The sequence below is a fragment of the Pocillopora verrucosa genome, chromosome 14 (genome assembly GCF_036669915.1).
Source record: "Pocillopora verrucosa isolate sample1 chromosome 14, ASM3666991v2, whole genome shotgun sequence".
Lineage (NCBI taxonomy): Eukaryota > Metazoa > Cnidaria > Anthozoa > Scleractinia > Pocilloporidae > Pocillopora > Pocillopora verrucosa.
In genome coordinates, this window is record NC_089325.1 from 7,007,640 (window position 1) to 7,027,314 (window position 19,675).

Below are 19,675 nucleotides of genomic sequence, written 5' to 3' on the forward strand. Positions count from 1 at the left end.
AATGGCGTATCTCAGTTTTGATTTACGATACCATCAATAGGAGCCGAGGACCATGGGATTGAGCCGGTATTTTGTATCTGTATTAAGTACTTTGTTGCTTGAGGAGAGGATCAAAGTGGCCGATGGACTGTGAATTGTATTTACTCAAAACCGAAGTAGCTGTGAAGGAAACTGAATTATTTAAATGAAAGCTTTTGCTTCTGTATCTTCTCCTCAAACATAAATTACAAGTGATTTGTGAGGAGAGCAAAATCAGGAATATATTGATTCATTTGATTATATGGATCTTTCGAACTTTGCGACGAAAGATCGAATAGACAAAATAACCTTATGGTTAACAAAACACTCCCCTGGGAAGGAGCAAAGATCACTACGAGGAAGTGTAAATTCACCCCGGTGTCACAAGTTTGATTGATAAAAAACGGGCCCCATGTGGTATATTCGATGCGAGCATAACACATAAAAATTATCAGTTTTCATTTTGCCCATCTGATCGTTAAATCATTGAAAAGATAGTTAAAATATGGGGGATTGAGTTCCGCGTGTTTGTTTATTCCATCTCATTATTGGTTTTTTTCGTTTTTGCCAATAGTGAGTTGGATTATGAGGCTTGTAATGATCACGAATTGAAAATTCTGCCCCTCCCTTTGAATGTGAGAAATACATGCTTTACGCTTCTGTCCTCTGGGGTTTGGGTGTGGCGTTACTGTAACTGCCAGGGGGTCATAGCTAGTGAAATGCAACATCGCTATCCAGCGTCAAAGATTAGCCAGCAAGGTGATAAAACAAAGAATATTTTTGTTATTTTTGGATAATCCTATTTTTATGGGTGTTCCTCCACAGACACGTTAAGGTAATGCTGTAAAGAGAAGCAAAGAAATCAGTTAAAATATTACTTTTGTTAGATCGGCGGACTGTGATATTTCAGTCATGTTTAGACCTAATGCACCGTGGGCCAGCTGTGAGAGTGATCGCTGATTGGTGGAGCGACGTATAAATTGGTACCTCGATTCTCTTACGCACTGATGCAACTGCGTCGTTGACTGCGATTGTTTTTTAGGGTAAGGAAAAGGTATGATATTTTGCTCTGTTCTTTGAACTGAAATATTCTCATGCTTCACTACGTGAAGGAAATACTTACATTTTGCTCTAGCTAGTTTTGAATTCAGATGTTGGCAGCTGTCGATGTTTCTAATCTTTGAAATTCATTAATTTCGGCAGCACGTGCTGAACATGGCAGATGATTTGTATGCGTTACTAGTCTTGTCCTGCCTGATCGTGTCTACCATGGCAGTAACCGACAAGGAGATTGACGAATTTCTTGATATCTGCATCGATTCTAAATACCACAAAGAAAAACCAGGTCCGGAGAGTGATTTTTTTAATACGACGTTTCATTGCACCCCGTGGAAGAACCACGCTTGTTGCACGTCGAATACAACCGACAGCATTCGAAAAGACGGAACTCTCTCGCTGTATAACATGCACTGGGATCAGTGCGGTAGAAAAATGTCGCCTCAGTGCCGTAGATATTTCGAGGTCGACACTTGTATGTACGAATGCTCGCCAAACATGAAACCATGGATCGTTGTGGACCCTAATTCTAAAAAGACCCGCAAGGAACGCTTTCAAGACGTGCCTATATGCAGCGAGGACTGCGATGCATGGTTTGATGCCTGCAAAGACGACCTCACCTGCTCAGACAACTGGGGAGACCTCAAAACATGGAACTGGACAAGCGGCATGTGTAAGTTGGAGTGCAAAACTTTTAAGGAATATTTTGATAATGCCAAGAAATTCTGCGAGAAACTTTTTAACTACTCATGGAAGTACACTAAAGGGGAATTAGGCATAGATTGCATGACACTGTGGCCGAATGGTACAACAAATTTCAACAAGAGGGTCGCTCGTAAACACGCTGAAGACATGCTTTCCACGAAATCATCGGGATCAAAGGTTGCCGTTCAATCTTTGACAGTGATTTTACTGGCTGGGCTGTGTTATTATCTTTAATTGTGCTGAATGCGTGACGTTATTACAAACTGTGTTTCTCTCACCATACTATGCGTGCTCGCTAATTTTGACATTCATCTATTTTTTTTCCAGTAAATTAACTAATCTAAGTTTTAGTTAAGAATATACGAAAGTCATATATTTGAACTGCGGATAAAGACGTGAATGAAAATGATCCTCGCAGTAATGTGCACTACTTAGGCAGTAGTGAAAATAAGGCCTGAAAAAAATTCAGGCCTGTACGGGATCTAAGTTTTGTTGACAGCAGTGTTATATAAGGTTTCGTTGTGTTCTCTGTTATACAGAGTTGGCATAAACTCAAAAGATATACAAAGGTTAATTACATCTGCGATTTGGTAAACAACTTTTGTTTGGAATTCGAAATTCTCTCAGCTAAATTGTGCATTTAATTCAAGGTAGTAAGCATTCAGACTGCTGATTAATAATGTATACTAAATGATTTTTAGTGCAATTTGTTGTGAAAAAGCATGAGTAATTATTTCCCAAATCACATGTTCTATAATGCATTCAGGAAATATTAGTCAATTGTGCATTGTGGAAAGTATAATCATTCTGGTGATTGTGGAGATGTGCACATTCTGATCGGTTGAAGATTGCATTATGTTTTGCTATAATCACCTGACATGAGGTGATTATAGCAATGGCACCAAATTTCAAAGTAGCAGCCCCTCTTTTTGTCACTGTTACCAAGGAAGTCATAAAATTGATTAAAGAAGATTCAATACCCAAGAGCGCAAAAGATTCTACTAAGTTTGGTGTGACACTTAAAAGAAAGATATGAAGTTTTTGCTGATGGAATTAAATCAACCTGTTAAGTTTTAGTGGAGACTGGCTGCTTATCTCGATACAAGTATAACCAAAACAATTGGAACAGAATGGTTTCATCATGAAAGTGAAGTTATCACAGAATTCAAAAGCACCTGAGTAATTATACTATAACAATTATTTGTCTTAGGGTTAGTAAATATTATTTATTGTTGAATAATCCCCTAGACTTCATGTGAGAGATCACCTGTATTCAAATATATTCACTTTGCCTTTGGCAGATAATGATTAATTTTTCAAGTTGTTTTCTTTTTGATAGCCCAACAACAAAGCAGTAGAATGGGGAAGGGGATACCATAATCTCCAGCTTGTTATACCCTGCTGTTCTGCCTCTCTCTCAAATGTAATTTCCTCTCTCCATTCATTAACGAAACACTGAAGATGACTCGTAAAAGAATGTCAACTTTACAATTTTGCTTCTTCTATTCACCCTGATGTCTTCCCCATCTCTGCTACCCTGTTATTTTCTCCCTCCCCATCACTATTCTTGAAGCATTCAAAATGCCCTCTCATTGGAAAATTGCTTCTGTGGATTTCAGAAAAGTAAGAAAACCCAAATGTTTCTGAAGTGTTGTTTACCATAAAGAACAGGCCAATTAGAAGTGAAGATGAAATTAATTCATTTCCTTTTCCAACATAACTGCTCCAACTGGTTAACTCACAGTTGGTGATGTCACCATTACTTTGACTCAGGAAAATTATTTTTTTTCATGGCACATGATATGACAAGTACTCTGGGTTAATGAAATATTTATTGCAATGAAATAAATCTACTGCATTTCCTAGCACAATATAACATCTGAATAAATAAAATATTTATTCCAATGAAATAAATCTAGCACACATTTTACAATACTTTGCAAATTATTGCAGTACTTGTCCTAGCTCTAGATTCCATATATTTCAGCTTAAATTTGTTACATATGGTAATCTATCACTTGGTTAGTTGATGCCATCAGCTGAGAAAATGAATATTATATAATGATTAAAGAAGTAGGAACAATGACAAGATGAAGATAATTTCAAAAGCTTATTTTTCTAGAATCAGATGTTACTCACAAAAAGAGCAAACTCAACCTTTAATTTATGACAGCTTTGTTCCAAAATATAATCAAAGCGAGTCATGGACAAGACATGAGCCTTAGTGGTGGGAAAAGATTTGAAATCTTTAACAGCCCCAAGAGTATAACCACAGTTAAATCTAAGGAAGGATTTCTGTTCTGAGTTAAATCTTCCCTCAAACCTAAGGTAGACTTCTGGGTATCCTTTGGGGTATTTTTCTCTTCGAAGTGCTTGTGCAAGATCTAATATCCCTTTGGCAAGAGTACTACAGTTAAGACAAAAAACACAATTTAGCAGGGCAAAAAGCATATATACCAAAATGTAAGTCATACTTCAAAAAATAGACATGAAATGTCAAGATCAACTTTATAATTTACAGTATGAAGTCAGTTGTGGCTTTAATTGGGGCCAACTCAGATAACAATGGATGTGCCTTAACTCTTTAACTCCCAAGATTGGATTATCAATTCTCCCCTCTGGTTGCTATGATTCCTTGTAAATTTGTTATGATAATTTGGTGTTGGATCAATATAATATCTCTTAGTGGACCAATCTGAGTATTCTCACCACGAGTGTTCTGGATAATGTATGAATACCACAGGGAGAACTTGCGTGTTAATCACTTCTGGGAATTAAAGGGTTAACTTGACTGAAGCTCAATTTATCAAAGAGATTTTTTGAAGAAAAAAATAAATGGTGATGTAGTCTTTAATTTGTTGTGACAGCATTTCTAATAATACCAATACAAACAAGTCTCTCTTTAAATATGAAAAAATAATTTAGCTCTTAAGAAGGATAAAGACGTCTGTTGTATCTTTAATCTCTAACCAGTCAGACTATGAACATTCTAGCTACCCTATGTAACCCAAGTGAACTGAACATTCCACATGTACCAACGGGTAAGGGAATTTTGGAGGAGAGGGGATGGTGGGGCAAGGCTTTTTTTTTTTGTTTGACATTACATTACAAATGATGGCTTCCTTGAAAAACAGGGTTATTTGAACTCTGGTCCCCTTCTCCTATTCTCTAGCTTTACCCTTGCGGCAAAATAAACCTCCTACATTACTTCCATACCATAAAAATTGAGCATAAAACAAGGGGCAAAATTTGAATCTTTACTTAGACTTACTGTTACAACCATCATTTTTCCTGCCAAGATGCTCTGCCCTTCCTGTGAAAGATACCTTTATTTGCTGGCAGGTCTTTCAGTTTATGAAACTATCCCCCAATATCTCTTTTACTCGTAGAAATTCATTTTGGAGGCAAACTGTAGTTCTTATCTCAAAATCAGCAATAATTAATAACAGAAAGTACAAGTTTGAAAAAGGATAAAAAGGTTAAGTCTTTACTTTATGATTGTACATTATGGTACAAGATTTTCAAACATAGTGAATAGGTTTAATGTATACTTATCTGTTTAAGTAGAATACTGTTGTTTTTACACACCTTTAATGATAGCCTTACTTGTCTTAGTTATGTCATGCAGATCTCAAGTCAAGCCACCAACAATTCTTGAAGTTTCAATAGGAGTTGATGGCCTTTACATCTGCAATCTCTTTTGCAAGTTAATCCTTTAACTCCCATGAGTGACCAAGACTGAATTTCTCCTTACAATATCAAGCAGACAAGTGAAAAGAATAAAGAAAAACATTAACTAGGAGATTATTAGTTGATCCAATACCAAATTCTCCAAACTAATATTACAAAACTATATGGCAGACAGTAAGGAGAATTACTAACGAGATCTTGGGAGTTAAAGATATAATTAGTTTGTATACCACACAGGCATATGGTGTTTTCCCCTTGCACCGATAGGCTGGTTCAAACACTGACAGAAATAAACTAATTTTTGGGTTTCTGTGTGGTATGCACAAACACAGTTATTCCCCTCAACTTTGGTGTCTAACTGTTGATAATCATTTTATTCCTCCATTTTTAATATCATGTAATGTAACATTTTCTGACAGAGTTGTGCAACATTCCCTTATGGAAAGAGTCTTCATAAAAATGTTGCTGTTGGAAATTATTTATAGAAAACCGAGTGCTCTTTTTTTCAACCAGCAGACTAGTTTTTAATGCAAGAATTTCCTTGTTCAATAATATTTCACAGTTTTCAAGCAGTTTCCAAGCAGAAGAAAAATATGAATTTTAAAAATTCCATTTAGAATAAAATAGTGCAGCATGACACATCTGTATTTTTTCAATTTGAGTGCCTCTGTTATCATTAATAACTACTTAAACAAGTGAAGGTCACTGGGAGGAAAGTCACAGACATGCACAGATATATATGCTCATGACAATTTCCTTAGTAACTCATACTACTCTACTAATCCTGCAAAACATGAAAATTTGTGAGCACCAAAACTTAAAGAAACATGTTCCTTCCTGTCACCATTCATGTACTTCAAGGTGGATGACAGTCATTAAAAGGACTTTGACATAACTGCCATTTAACCCCTTGACTCCCAGATGTGGTTAACATGTAAATTCTCCCTATAACATCCAACATTATCTAGCAAACAGGTAAAGAGAAAACTCAAACCTATCATGTAGAAGTTATCTTGATCTAAGTGCAAACTCTCGTACTTAATTTAAAAGGAAATTTCTAGCTACCAAAAGGGAGGGAGAATTACCAAACAGATCTTGAAAGTTAATACATTAACATAAATTTCCACTTGTGCAATCTGTATTGCATCATGCAACCATATGCATGCAAGGGGCATGTCTTGGAAATTATTAGTGAGTAATAAGATAGGATGATATAAAATTTCTTGGAAAATAACCTTAGTTTAACAGTTGATATTACAGTTTATAATTGTTAGTATCTTAAAATACCTCAGAACCATAACACTTTTTACACACAGTTTCAAGAGAACTTCAGTTTTTTTCCCAAACATATAACATATGTTTAACATATAACATATGTTTAACATATAACTTCTCCTTACAGTACCCATACAATATCACTTAAACAGGTGATGAGAAAATACAGTTTATCGCTAAGAGCATTTAATCTTAACATATAACAAATTCTCTTGACTCATTCCCAATGTAACAGAAAGGAGAATAACTAATCATACTGTGGGAAAACTGGAAAGAAAGAAGACAAGTGGCTCAATGATGTCAAATGGTTCAGTACTGTAAGGTTAGTTCAAAATGCCCAAGCTGATTATCAAAATCCAGATTTATAATGAAGTCGTCTTCATCCACAAACTGCTCAATCATACGGTCATCCATGTTCACAAGAATTCCCTTCTTGGTTTTCTTATAAACATTCTTTATCATCTCGGGAGGCATGCCATATTTACTGGCAACTGCTTCAACCATGTCTCCAACTGTTAAGCTATCAAGCATCAGAGCATTGTAAACTTTCTCCTCTTCTTTCTTTACATAAATTGTAACAGCTGCAGGGAAATAGTTTAACTTTCATTATTCCTTCTATACAATGTCAACAATATGATCTCTCAGGAATTTCCTTCCATCTTCCACATCAGGAGCGTAGCGACTAGGGAGGTCCTGAGATGCCAGTGACCCCCACCTCCCCCCCCCCCCTCGTAAACCTCATGTGTCACAATAAATGAGACAGTGTGGAGGTCAACATACCAATCTGGTGAGTACTCACTGTTTAACACAATGTGACCCCTCCCCCCCTACTTTTGAAAAATCTTGGCTATGCCCCTGCACCCATCATCATGAAAGAGAAGCAATACTTCAGGTTGAAACTGAGATCAAGCAACACTTCCAGAGGAAACTAACCTGGTCTATTGGGTCTGTGGATTTTCTGTACTTTTAATCTAGGAACAACTTCTAAATCAGCCAGCTCATCCTGTGTAGAGTAATGGAAGTAAACATCTTGGATCAACACCAAGAAAACAAGTAAACAATGAAATGAAACAAAGCATACAACCAAACAAAACCCAGACATGTCTTAACCTTTGCCATGGCTAGGTGTGATTGTAGAGTACGTTTGTTTTCACGATCCCTAAAATATTAAAAGCAAAGAATCATTGACTGGATGTACACAGTATACATGTATATCACACAATTGAAGTTTTAATTTAAAAAAATGAAACATTCTGGGTATAATCCAAGGAAAAAGTTAACCTACTTTATGGATGCTAACAGAGACAATGTCTGCAAAGATGACTCCTCAAAGCCTCCCTGTATCTTAATAAAAAGAAATAATTTCAACATAAGTGAAACAATGGTAGATAAATTGATTTCCAGATTGTTGTCATATAAAAGAAAGAGAATCAACACTAGTTAAATCTTCATAGCATTAAGTGACTAGGATTCAAAGCAATTTCTTTAGGTTACCTTCCGACAATTTTTAAGGCTTCTCTCACATTTTGCCAGAACTGGTTTATCCTCCTTAGTGAAGAGAGGCCCAGAGAGAGTTAAATGTCATACCCAAGATCACAACACAATGAAGGTAAATAATCATAACAACAAATAAATAAACTAACAAAGAAAACAGTGATCTAGCCCAATCATAAACCTGCAGCTCTTGTCCCAGAATCCAGTACCTTAACTGCAAGACTGCTGCATCTCCTTTAGATAAGGTATACACAGAAAGTAATTGTGGTAAAGATCAACTTACATGTGTGCTGTGTACAGCTGGAGTAAACAGAATAGGTTTTGGTCCTAATGGTGTGGTTGTTTGAAGCCGTGTGTATTTACTGGGAGGATGAAAGAGAGATGTAGGAGACACCATGTTGGGATCTGAAAAACAAAACAAATTACTTGTTTCTAAATCACGCAAAGGCTATTACAGTAAATGCACACTTGCTAAAACATTTGTGTTTAGAATCAAAGTGACCACAAGAGTTAAACTTACCAGCACATGATGATGTATTCTGCTTCACCCATTTCTGAATTCTCTTTTCTGCACTCTTTGATTCGTCTTTGTTCTTTCGTTCAGCACCCTTGAATAAAACAAAAAAAAGTGTATTAACCCTTTACACCCTAGCAACAGTATGCATATTCTCCATACTGGGATAAAGGGGGTTAGTTTCTAAAGAAACTGTGGTGCTGTGTTGGTGGGAGAGTATGACAGGGTGATTTGATATTATCAACTGAGTTGATAACATAAACTGGCCACCGTAAAGAGTTTAAGGGCTGATGTTTTTAAGTGTTAGCTCTTTGTCAAAGTGATCATTCTCCATACTGTTCTCCATAAATTTCCAAAGAGGCTAACAAGGAGAATTTGTTTAACAATCAAGAGCTGCTTTAGTTGGTGATCATCTCTATTCTCATGACTTTCATGTTTGATTCAGGGGTGTATTGTGAGGAGAAATTAGATTCTAGTCTCTCTTAGGGGCTAAAGGGTTAAATTGAGGAAGGACAAAGAAAAAGCATGATGAGAAAAACAATTAATGAACCATGTATATGCATGAGCATTGTACCAACCAGTTCTTCCAACTACATCTGTTGAATATTTCATGATGTTCACCAGTAAGAAGAAGAACCACTTACTTTGTCACGGAACACTTTTATCTGACAGAATGACCTGTGTACAGGTTCTGCATCTGGATTGGTTATATCTTCATATGTATCGATCTGGAGATGCAGTGGAATGCCCTGAAGGAAATACAACAAAAAGACAAAGTTTAAGCAAAATTTCTCGAGAAAGATAAACAGTACAGTAGATCTATTCAGCAGCTAATACTGCTAAACTTCTGGTCTCAAATCAGCCAGCTTTGTTACCCTAAAATGATAACTTTATGCTTTACAATGCAGAGACAATTCAGGCTTGTTCTCACTTATGACAGGGGCCACACTGACATCAAAAGCACAGAAAAACACAGAGGGATGCAATGAAGTGAGAACCAAGCTAATGAAAACTGGAGCAGAATTTCAATGCCATTTGAACATTTGCCTCTTGAAATCTGGCCAAAACTACATTGTTCCAATCATAAGCACTAGGAGGGCCTTAGAACTGGTACTGTGATGGTTATTTTTTCCACAACGACTTGCAACTTTAGTAATGCTCACAATGTACTTTGCCCTGGATCATATGCATTAGGGTGAGAAGTTTAACTGAATGGTAATAGGAATGCTATGACTCTTCCAAATGCGGTTCTGTTGATTTTATCACTTCTTTTACAACTCTGAAGTTCTATTTTTAATAATTTATATGCACTGTTAGGACAGTAAATGTGAAAACCAACCTTCAAACAGAAAGAGGAAATTAAATACACACCTTCACTCCCTTCTGAGAAGAGAAATCAGTACTCAGGCAGTTTATCCTTATTACTATTTTTGCATTCAAGTGAGGGCTCCATGTAAACCCAGCTGCATTGTATGATATCTCATCTATGTTGTCTTCTATATTTTGACAAGACTTGCGATCTGAACAAACACATGAAAGAGGAAATATCACACATGTATGACTGTGTTCAAATGACCCAAATAGAGAAAGGACAAAAGGAAGGCATTAAAAAAGAAATAAACATTGAAGGAAAGAACAAAGGAAAAACTATTAACAACACAAGAGTCATGAATCATTTAATCTATTCTTTTTTTTTTCAAACTATGCAGGTGTGGAAACATTCACATCATCATTACAACAATAAAGTCAGAATGTTTTTTTTGGTATGGGAAGCTAACATTCCTACTGTCATATAACATCTTGCTTTTTTCTTTTTTTTTTTTTTTCAACAATTCCTTCTACATCAAGTTAAAAGTTATGGTACAGTCGCTGCGCTTACCTATATCGAATGCTCTTTGTTGGGGATTAGGTTGCTGGCTGTGCCAATATTGCCAGTGTTCGCATTCTGTTCTTGGATCCTTCTCATCACGGAAAACCAAGTGAACATAAGACTGCAATAAGAAGAACAACTTCATTTAAAATTGTGAAGAAAGGATTGTGATTATTCAAAATTAATCCTTTTACTCCTGTACTTAATGTAAAATCACCAAATTGTTGGCATGAAAATTAACAGGTAATTTTGTGTTAACAACCAAGTTAAAATGTAAATTGACCACTGTAAAGAGTTTAAAGGCTGACGTTTTGAGCGTAAGCCCTATGTCAGAACAACTGGGAAAATCTTATTGCATGAAAATTATTTGAAATTGTACAGAGAAATTACTGTTGGTCCCTCCTAGGAATGAAAAGGTCAATAATGCAATGTCTCTTTAGGAGAGACTGCAAGTTTTCAGCAAAGTTGTAAATGAAATAAGGTACAGAAAATTTTTGCTGGAAAGTTGTTTGAAAGAATTTTCATTCAGCTACCAAAACAGATTTATCAAAAACTTCTCAAGTAATTTTTAAGTTAGTCCTATATGATGGAATTCTACAAGTCTATGAAATAGTCAGCACAAATATACCTTCACACGTTGAATTTCCTCCTCAGTCGATGGGGGATCCACATTACCCTCAAAACTTATAGCATAAAATTGACCTAAAGGGAATGGAGTAAAATATACAGACACATCACTACTACATGAAGGTCTTGACTTTGTATTCAATTCAACCACTTCACCCCAAAAATCTTATTGTTCATTTTCTCCACAAAAGCTGGTATACAATAGGCCATTTTACAGTTGTGTGCTTAGTTGCCAAGCCTTTGATTTGGAGTGAGGCTGAAGGTGACCTTGTTGTGATAGAGACCAGTATCTAGTTAGCATGATAACAAAGTAATTTGCATTTGAAAAGCAGCAAGGTTTGTATCATAACAAGGTCACCCTTAGCCTCATTCCTGTTCAAAGGCTTGGCAACCAAGCTCACAACTGTAAAATGGACTATTCCTTATAAATTAGTTACAAGAATAACAAGATAATACCTACCTGATAAGTCTGAGTATTCTCATTACCTGTTTGCTGGATAATGTATGGGTATTATAAGGAGAATTTACATGTCAATCACTTCTGGGAGTTAAATGATTGAGTTTATTGCTTTATTCTCAAATTCTGGCCCCTTCAGAAAGACAAACCTTCTTACCTTTGTTAAGATATGTCAAAGTGTCATCTCCTCTTCTTTGTATAATGGATGTAGGTGCCTCAAGGATGAAGGAATACCTAACAAAACATACATTCAAAATGTTTAGTGATGCTAGTAGATGGTACACCTGCAATAGGTGTACCATTTAAATGCAAGTCCTAAGGGTATGCTTACCTATCTTGAGCAGAGAAAACAGTGGGTGTGGATTTCAGCGACTGGGTGTATGGTGTGAAGTTAAATGCCTGAGAAGTAAGATGATGCCATTCATTATAATTGTTCTCATTGGTAAAAGGAATGATATTCATAACATTTCAACCTAATGCATTAAAGAAATACACGACAAGAAGCCAACAAGAATTCCAAATAAAAACATGGCAACAGACTCAAGAAAAGGAAAGCCTGAGCTGTCAAGTGGCAATGGTTCAAGTTTTACACCTAACTAGTCAAAAGGGTCATGCAAGTTTTCTAGACTTTTGAAAGTGTACATTAAAGGGAAGCAAACCCAAACCTAGATTTTTTTTTTTTGAAAATTCAGCTAAAAAGTGCCCTTACACGATCATAAGATTTCTCTCCTGGCCCTAGTTGTTTGAAGCATTGATAACTGTATCCACTGAATAAATCTCTATCCAGTGGATAGGGCAGCATGTTTTGTTAACACTTATCTGTTGGGTAGTGATTTATCCATTGGATAGCATTATCTGGCCTTCATACAACTGGACCTAGGCCTTAAAATGTTCCCCAGCCCTACACTTAAGAATTTAACTTTAATGTGGAATTGTTTAATAGATAGTCAAACTTCAGATGCTAAATGCTGCTGAAAGTGAACCACTTCACTCCCAAGATCTCATTAGTAATTCTCCTGACTGTCTGACACATAATTCTTATAATGTTGGTCCAGATTAGTTGTCATTGGATCAACTAACAATCCCTTAACTGGTATCTTTTGTTATTCTCATCACTTTTCAGTGTGACATTGTAACAATACTGTAAGGAGAAATTCTATCTTTGTCACTCTTGGAAGTTAAAGGGTAAAAACATTATTTATCTTTGAGCAAATAACCACACAAGCAGCTTCAATGTGTAAATCACACTTACCTCAGGGGGGGTGGTGCTCAGGGAGAGTGGCGACACATCGCTTACTTGTTGGGGGGCTTTAGTTGAGGGGGGGTATGAAGAAGGGCGAGCCACAGGTATGGGGGTGTGGCTACAACTTGATGTACTGCAGGTAACATAATTACAAGATCAACATTTTAGATCAGGTGGGGGCTTTGCAGTATGTTTTGAGGTAGATAGCTTCATTGTCAAAGTAAGTGGCTATATCTGCATGTTTAGTGAAGAGAACAGATCAACATCCCCACAAAGTAACCAAGAAAAAGTATAGAGTGGAGGGTATTTCCTCTGTCTACCAGTTAATTTAGAAGAAACATAGAACGGTTATCAAAATAGCTACTATCATCTGTTGTTTCCGTAGGTTTTTATACAGATGAGAATGAAATGCATGTGTTCTCTAAACCAAGAGTCTATAGTTCATTTACAACACAGGTTTTCACACAACACAAGTTCGATGAAATCAAACAGGTTCATTGTTACAAAAATTCACCTTGGTTGCACTTTAATCTGTTGCCCAAGGGTGAGTGTCTGAAAAATAAAATTTTAAAGATGAGTCAAATCGCAAAAAATATGCTGTTTCCACAGAGATGAGATTTATTCTTGCCTAAATTAACATATATTTAATTCATTCAGAGCTAAAAAAAAATCATATCACATGCTTTGAAACATACCTTGACATTTGGAGTCATTTTTTCTTGTTTGGGAGTAATATGGTGATCACCTTGGACTTGTGTGCTACAACAAAAATATAAAAAACAAAACTAAGTAATGTAGAAGCAATGGCTAGGCATGTATCATGTCAGATGATTTTTCTTTTCATTCTTACCTGTGTTTTGGACTTTTTATTTGCTGCACTGCTTGTAAAAAGCTAAGAGTGGTTTGCTAAGTATCAATAAAAAGTTAAAGAACACCAGAATTAGACATTTCATTATACCAAATAACAATGTTAGTTAATACACGAACTAATTGTACCAATACCAGCACACCCCTACCTACAAGGGGATGAAAAGACCTTTCAAGATGGCATCTTAAGAGATTGCCAAAGTAGTACTGTCATCACAATTATAGCAATACTGTTACTATCATTACCAATACTGGTATTATCATTACCAATACTGTTATTGTCATCGCCAATACTGTTATCACCATTGTCTTATCACTGTTGTTATTGCTGCCATCATCAATACCATTAATATATATATATATATTTATGGCTAATATAAATTAATATATATATACACCTGTTTTCAAAAACATTGCAATTTTCAATACATATATGAAATATATACAACTTTTGTTTTCTTGTCAAAAAGTGTCTCTGTTCAATGAGAAAACAGATATATGTTTCATGTATGTTTTCAAATCACAGCATTTTTGAAAATGGATATATATATCTATATTTATATGTTATAACTATTCAATCACAAACATAATTATTATCATAATCATAACTATTACAATTTCCTCAAATAAGATTGGAGCAGCAGCTGCTTTATTTTTCACTAGTCATTCTGTAGAGTTGTAATTGGACAGTGTAATCGGATAGTTGACTGTAATTGGGCACCTGTAATTGGACAGTTGAAGCAGCCAATCATACTTAGTCCTTTCAGTCAAATCCACCAATCACAGAATTGATCACAATAACCATAGCAACAAACACTTATTCAAAAAAGTCGTGGAATTTCCAAAGTTGAGGAATTTTTAATTTAGACACTATCTCTACAAGAGATGTTTTTCATTAGTGTATTTGTTTTGTCGGAAAATGTAACAGTTATGATTAGTTGGTGACAGGACTTTGTGTTTTCCAATTCAGTCTATAATCATACTCATGATTGACACATCGTACTTCAGCTTCGCCATCATCCCATTTTGTTGATCACTCAAATGGTTACAGACTGGATTGGACTCCACTTGGTCTTGTTACCATTATTAATTATTATTCTATATCAATGTTGCACCAAGTTGCCAGATTGTGTTAGGAACACTTATATAATAGATGCAGAAAGAACAGAAAAGGTGTTAGCATGTTGTTCTCAACACCAGAAGATATCAGTGTTTCATGCATGTACATTGTGAAAGAAGAGATTAGTTATTAACTAACATCGCAGTAGGAACCAGAGTCATTATCAGAAGTAGAGAGTGATACCATCCCATGAAACTCAAACTGTGAAATCTGTGAAAACTAGAGTTTTAAGTTACAAGCCTCTCAAAAACCTGAGAACTTGTGTCAAGATTGGTTGGTTCTTCTGCTTCTGTTTGTGACTTCAACAATCAGGTTTCCAATGGATCATGATTGTCAAGAGCCATAGGGGACAACAGAGAAAAATGGAGCCATTCTGATTTTTCTAATTTTTATTCTGTTGATTTTATGACTCTGCTTAGGACACTGACTAAATACTTTGAACTGGGCCCAGTTGTATAAAAGGCAGATAACGCTATCCAAAGGATAAATTGCTATCCAGTGGATAAGTGCTAGCAAAACAAATAGCATTATCCACCAGATAGATATTTATCCAGTGGATAGCGTTATCCAACCTTCAAAGGACCGGGGCCTGGTCAGAAGCATTTTCTTTTGCCTTAAACTATGTTGCTAGTGAAAACCAGCCTTACTAGGACACCTGTCAAGGAAGATATTACATGAAGTGAGAGACATCATGGCAGTACACTTGTTGTAACTGAATGGTGCGCTTGTAACAAATTTGCTCTGTACAAGATAACAATTCTACTTAGCAAAAAAGTATTAATTGAGACAAAATAAATCAAACCCAATATGGCTAACCTTACCAGCCATGATAGTTTGTTTACCTCTGACTGAGAAGGACTCCCAGACTCTGAATCACTGTTTCCTCCTTGTGAATGGCTGTTTCCGGAGGATGGGTTCCCTTGACCACTTCCTCCCCCAGAGCTAAAGTAGAGAACAACAATAAAACAATTTCAGTGTTTATGTTTACATTCCTTTATTTTTTGTTCTCTTTTAGCTCTCTTATTTCCAAGATCTCATGAGCAATTTTTCCTTACTGTCTTCTGAGCGATTTTTATGATGTTTGTTCAGAAAATTTGGTATTAGATCAACCAATAATTCCCTTGTTCATATCTTCCTTTATCGTCACTTGTCTGTTTGTAAGGAAAAATTTGTCATTATCAGTCATGGAAGTTTAAGGGTTAAGCTGATACTAACAATTTCTTCAATAAGGGAAGTTTGTTTATAGCAAACACACTCCAAATTTTCTGGAGTTCATTCCTGGACTTGATTCAAATTACTTTCTTTTGAAGTCAGAAATTTCTGGCACTTGAGCTAAACATAATTCACAGTATCAACAAAACTGATGAACAAACCTAATATCACATAATATCAGTGACAGAAGACTCATAAAAGTAACAACACAAGCAACAAAGACAGTGCTACTATGATACCTATAATATAATTGCCACACCCTCAATTCTTTTTTGACATACTTATGGTAATGATAACAGTTAGACTTGAGCTATTGCAATTTTAATCCTTTAACTCCCAAGATCTCTTTCGTAATTCTCCTCACTGTCTGCCATACAGTTCATATGATTAAGAAAGATTTTTTTTGTCTTGTCATGAGTGTGGGACAAAGAAAAAAATTCTGAGTCTCCATGAGGAATCGAACCTCAGACCCTCGGACTGTTGCACTCCAATGCTCTACCATTGAACCACAAAGCCTTTTCGGTGAGCAGGGTCTATTACGAAGTTCTAATGACACATGTCCTGTATACTGCTAGGAGCAGCAATGTCGATAGCGTAATGTTTTTGACAGAAAAGTAAAGATGATAAGTTTTGAGCTCGGTGAACAATTAAGAAAGATGATTTTTCATCTTGTCACAAGCGAGGTCTAAGCTTCAATGGGGACTCATAATTTTTTCTCTGTCCCATGCTCGTGACAAGACGAAAAAAACATCTTTCTTAATTCTTCACCAAGTTCAAAACTTACCATCTCTACTTTTCTGTCAATTCATATAATGTTAGTTTGGAGAATTTGGAATTGGATCAAACAATAATCCCCTATTTGAAATTTTCCTACATTCTCATTAACTGTCTGCTTGATATTGTACTGATAGTGTAAGGAGAAATTCTGTCTTGGTCACTAGTGGGACTTTATGAGTTCAGTCACTGAAAATGTACTAGTAGTAGTCGCATCAACTATTTTGATGAGTTGCCAATTAATCAATTGAAAGAAAGTGCGACACAGACTTCCTGCCACATTCATCAACGCCCTGACAACTAATTATGTAAATCACAGTTCATATTTGCAGATTAATTTGTTTTGTTATTTGTTGAGAGAAATCACTCTCTCTGATTTCACAGATTTATGTCAGCTTGTTACAAAGATAATGACGTGGGGTTCAAGGCAATGTTTTTAGAGACAACAAGTTCTATTTAAAGTTTTTTCTTTTTGGCCAAGGTCACAGTACCAAGCATAATCTAAACTTCCGCAACTGACAAAATCTAATACTACAAAATTTGAGAACAACTCCCTGAGTTGATATCAAAATTACCATAGCTGAGGACCACATTCAGCTTCTTAATTGTAAACATGACCCCTCTCTAAGACCACGTACATGACTTGCATATTAATGAAGTGTATGTGTTTGTATGTGTTTGGAAAGATTGGGGAGCATGTTCATGGTTTGGAAATCAATAAAATGTGTGGACCAGATCAATACTGAAAACTCCTTCGAAAAATGTTACATGGTCGTTCAGACAAAAAAGGTTATATGGCTATTTTCACCAATTGCTGTATTTCTCACATCAACCTGGGAATTCTTTAAGATTCGAAAGACCTCTTACAAATTAACTAAAGGAAAAGGAGCGGAGAGGAGGGTATGTGAATTTTTTCCATACTAGAAAGTCCTCCATGTGAAGTTAATGATGGCGTAAACAGATTGCAATCGAGCAAACAGAGAAAAGTTAATGTGGTTATTACCCGCAGGTAGCCCTCTCGCGTCAAAAGTGGGGTACATATTCGCAAACCTTATCAATACTTGGATTAATCACGAAGATCATCACTTTTTTCCTCTAGAAAACAAGTTGTGATAAAAAAAATAGATTCATGAAAGTACGAATTGAAAAGCCTCAGCTCAAAAGCATACCTTTCCTCTTCCAATAGAACAAGAAAACGACACGCTCAAATCGAATTTTACTAGAAATCTACGCTAGATAAATAACATAACAAAAACATTCCCCTCTGTAATTGGGTAGATTTTTTTAACAAATCCTCCGAACAAAAGGCTAATGAAAATTCCCCTACTAGGCCTCCCGAAAAATATAAAGAGTTGCATAAACGAGGTAAAAGCGAACGATCCATAATTTTATAAATCCACCATGGCTCGTTACGTCAACGACACACTAGTCTTACCCTTGAGGGGGCGAAGGGGGAGCCTGACTTGATTCCTCCGTCACCTCGTAATAATCATACAGGAATCCAAGATTGGACGCCATATTTAAGTCTTCTCCATTCACCAATAACGAAGACGAAATGGGGGAATCAATCTGTGAAACGTACGCTTTCCAAGCGCGGTCTTCGCGCACTTCTCTCCCTCCATCACTGGTCGGTGACCCGATTGCTGTCTTCGAGCTACTTCCAGGCGAAGTAACAATCGAGTTACCCTCCGTAGATACCTTTCCTGCCATGTTAACAGTCAATCCAGCACTTTTTCTACACAAAAAACGACACGAGGGTGACAAATTGACTAAATAAACAACGTAAAAGGGTCGGATCAAAAATTACGCGCCAGAAAATTGACCGGCACGAAACAAAAACTCCGCCGATGGGAAGACGCCACGAAAATCGACTTGGAGTCGCATAAAAATAATAGCAGCCGCTTCGGAACAACATTGAGACAGATCACTCTCACAACCTACCTCCTAGCTATATCAGCCATGGCATGAGGAGTGCCAGCCGTTAGAAACCTTCCAATCCATGTGATTTCTATAAATTTTTTGTGTCAGAACACGCTGATGTGACCTGCTATCTCTGGCTTGAGACGACCGAGATAAATGGCTTATTCAAGAAGCCTGTAAACGAACGATTCCGACCAGCATCGTACTCAATCAATAACTTCTCGTTATCCAAAAAAGGAAGTTTTCGTTGTATGTTGCATAAGAAAATGCCTCTATCGTTCCTTTTTTTCGGATGGAAAACTAAATTGCAGCCGATCTCATTTTCAGATAAACACTTGAAGCAAAGACGAAAAAAAATCGCGCTAATGTCGTCAACAAAAGTTTCACAGTCGTACCCAATATATTACGTTCCGCACCGCTTATTATCTTGTACTGCATCAAAGTACTTTTACTTCACATGAAAACTGATCACGCCACCTACCATCGAAATGTTTCATTCATAACGTAGCGGAATTATTAAAAAGGAGTCAGCAAAGTTTTGCTTTATTTCTCTTCTTCGGATTGGGTCTAATTAGTGGTGAAGCGTTTGATGAATTATTACATTAATGGTGCTATTGTTCTCATTATCTGCCTTCTCACTGCTAGAAGTACTCTAAAGCTAAGCAAAATGACTTTCTAATTTTTTCATTTCAAATTGTGTTCTGCCCTCTGGTTTCACTTGTTAAGTTTGTCGCACTTACATTATGAGTGATTGAAGCATATGCTGGATGAAGAAAAAAATCTGATATTATTTGCACGAAATACTAAATCGGGACAATTATACAGTCTCATAA

General features: G+C 36.3%; 2 protein-coding genes across 4 annotated transcripts; one reads left to right on the forward strand and one right to left on the reverse strand.

Annotated features, from left to right (window-relative positions):
- Positions 1-1,004: 1,004 nt before the first annotated feature.
- Positions 1,005-3,087, forward strand: LOC131794922 (folate receptor beta-like). 2 transcript variants are annotated; one of them, XM_059112491.2, is made up of 2 exons: positions 1,005-1,072; positions 1,222-3,087. In XM_059112491.2, the coding sequence occupies exon 2, from the start codon at positions 1,234-1,236 to the stop codon at positions 2,011-2,013; it is 780 nt and encodes a 259-aa protein (XP_058968474.2). In that variant the 5' UTR covers positions 1,005-1,072; positions 1,222-1,233; the 3' UTR covers positions 2,014-3,087. The 2 variants fall into 2 exon arrangements, with proteins under 2 accessions (XP_058968474.2, XP_058968475.2); XM_059112492.2 differs by having other exon boundaries at positions 1,006-1,061.
- Positions 3,088-4,823: 1,736 nt separating this feature from the next.
- LOC131794921 (grainyhead-like protein 1 homolog) lies at positions 4,824-19,013 on the reverse strand. Of its 2 annotated transcripts, none has more exons than XM_059112490.2 (19): positions 18,864-19,013; positions 18,358-18,657; positions 15,779-15,878; positions 13,800-13,855; positions 13,645-13,708; positions 13,464-13,501; positions 12,959-13,082; positions 12,038-12,105; positions 11,864-11,940; positions 11,251-11,324; positions 10,632-10,743; positions 10,124-10,272; positions 9,397-9,501; positions 8,759-8,846; positions 8,522-8,643; positions 8,030-8,082; positions 7,855-7,903; positions 7,678-7,747; positions 4,824-7,325 (listed from the first exon to the last, which is right to left on the reverse strand). In XM_059112490.2, exons 1-19 carry the CDS (start codon positions 18,881-18,883, stop codon positions 7,054-7,056), a joined length of 1,941 nt encoding a protein of 646 aa, XP_058968473.1. In that variant the 5' UTR covers positions 18,884-19,013; the 3' UTR covers positions 4,824-7,053. The 2 variants fall into 2 exon arrangements, with proteins under 2 accessions (XP_058968473.1, XP_058968472.1); XM_059112489.2 differs by having other exon boundaries at positions 8,030-8,088.
- Positions 19,014-19,675: the final 662 nt, after the last annotated feature.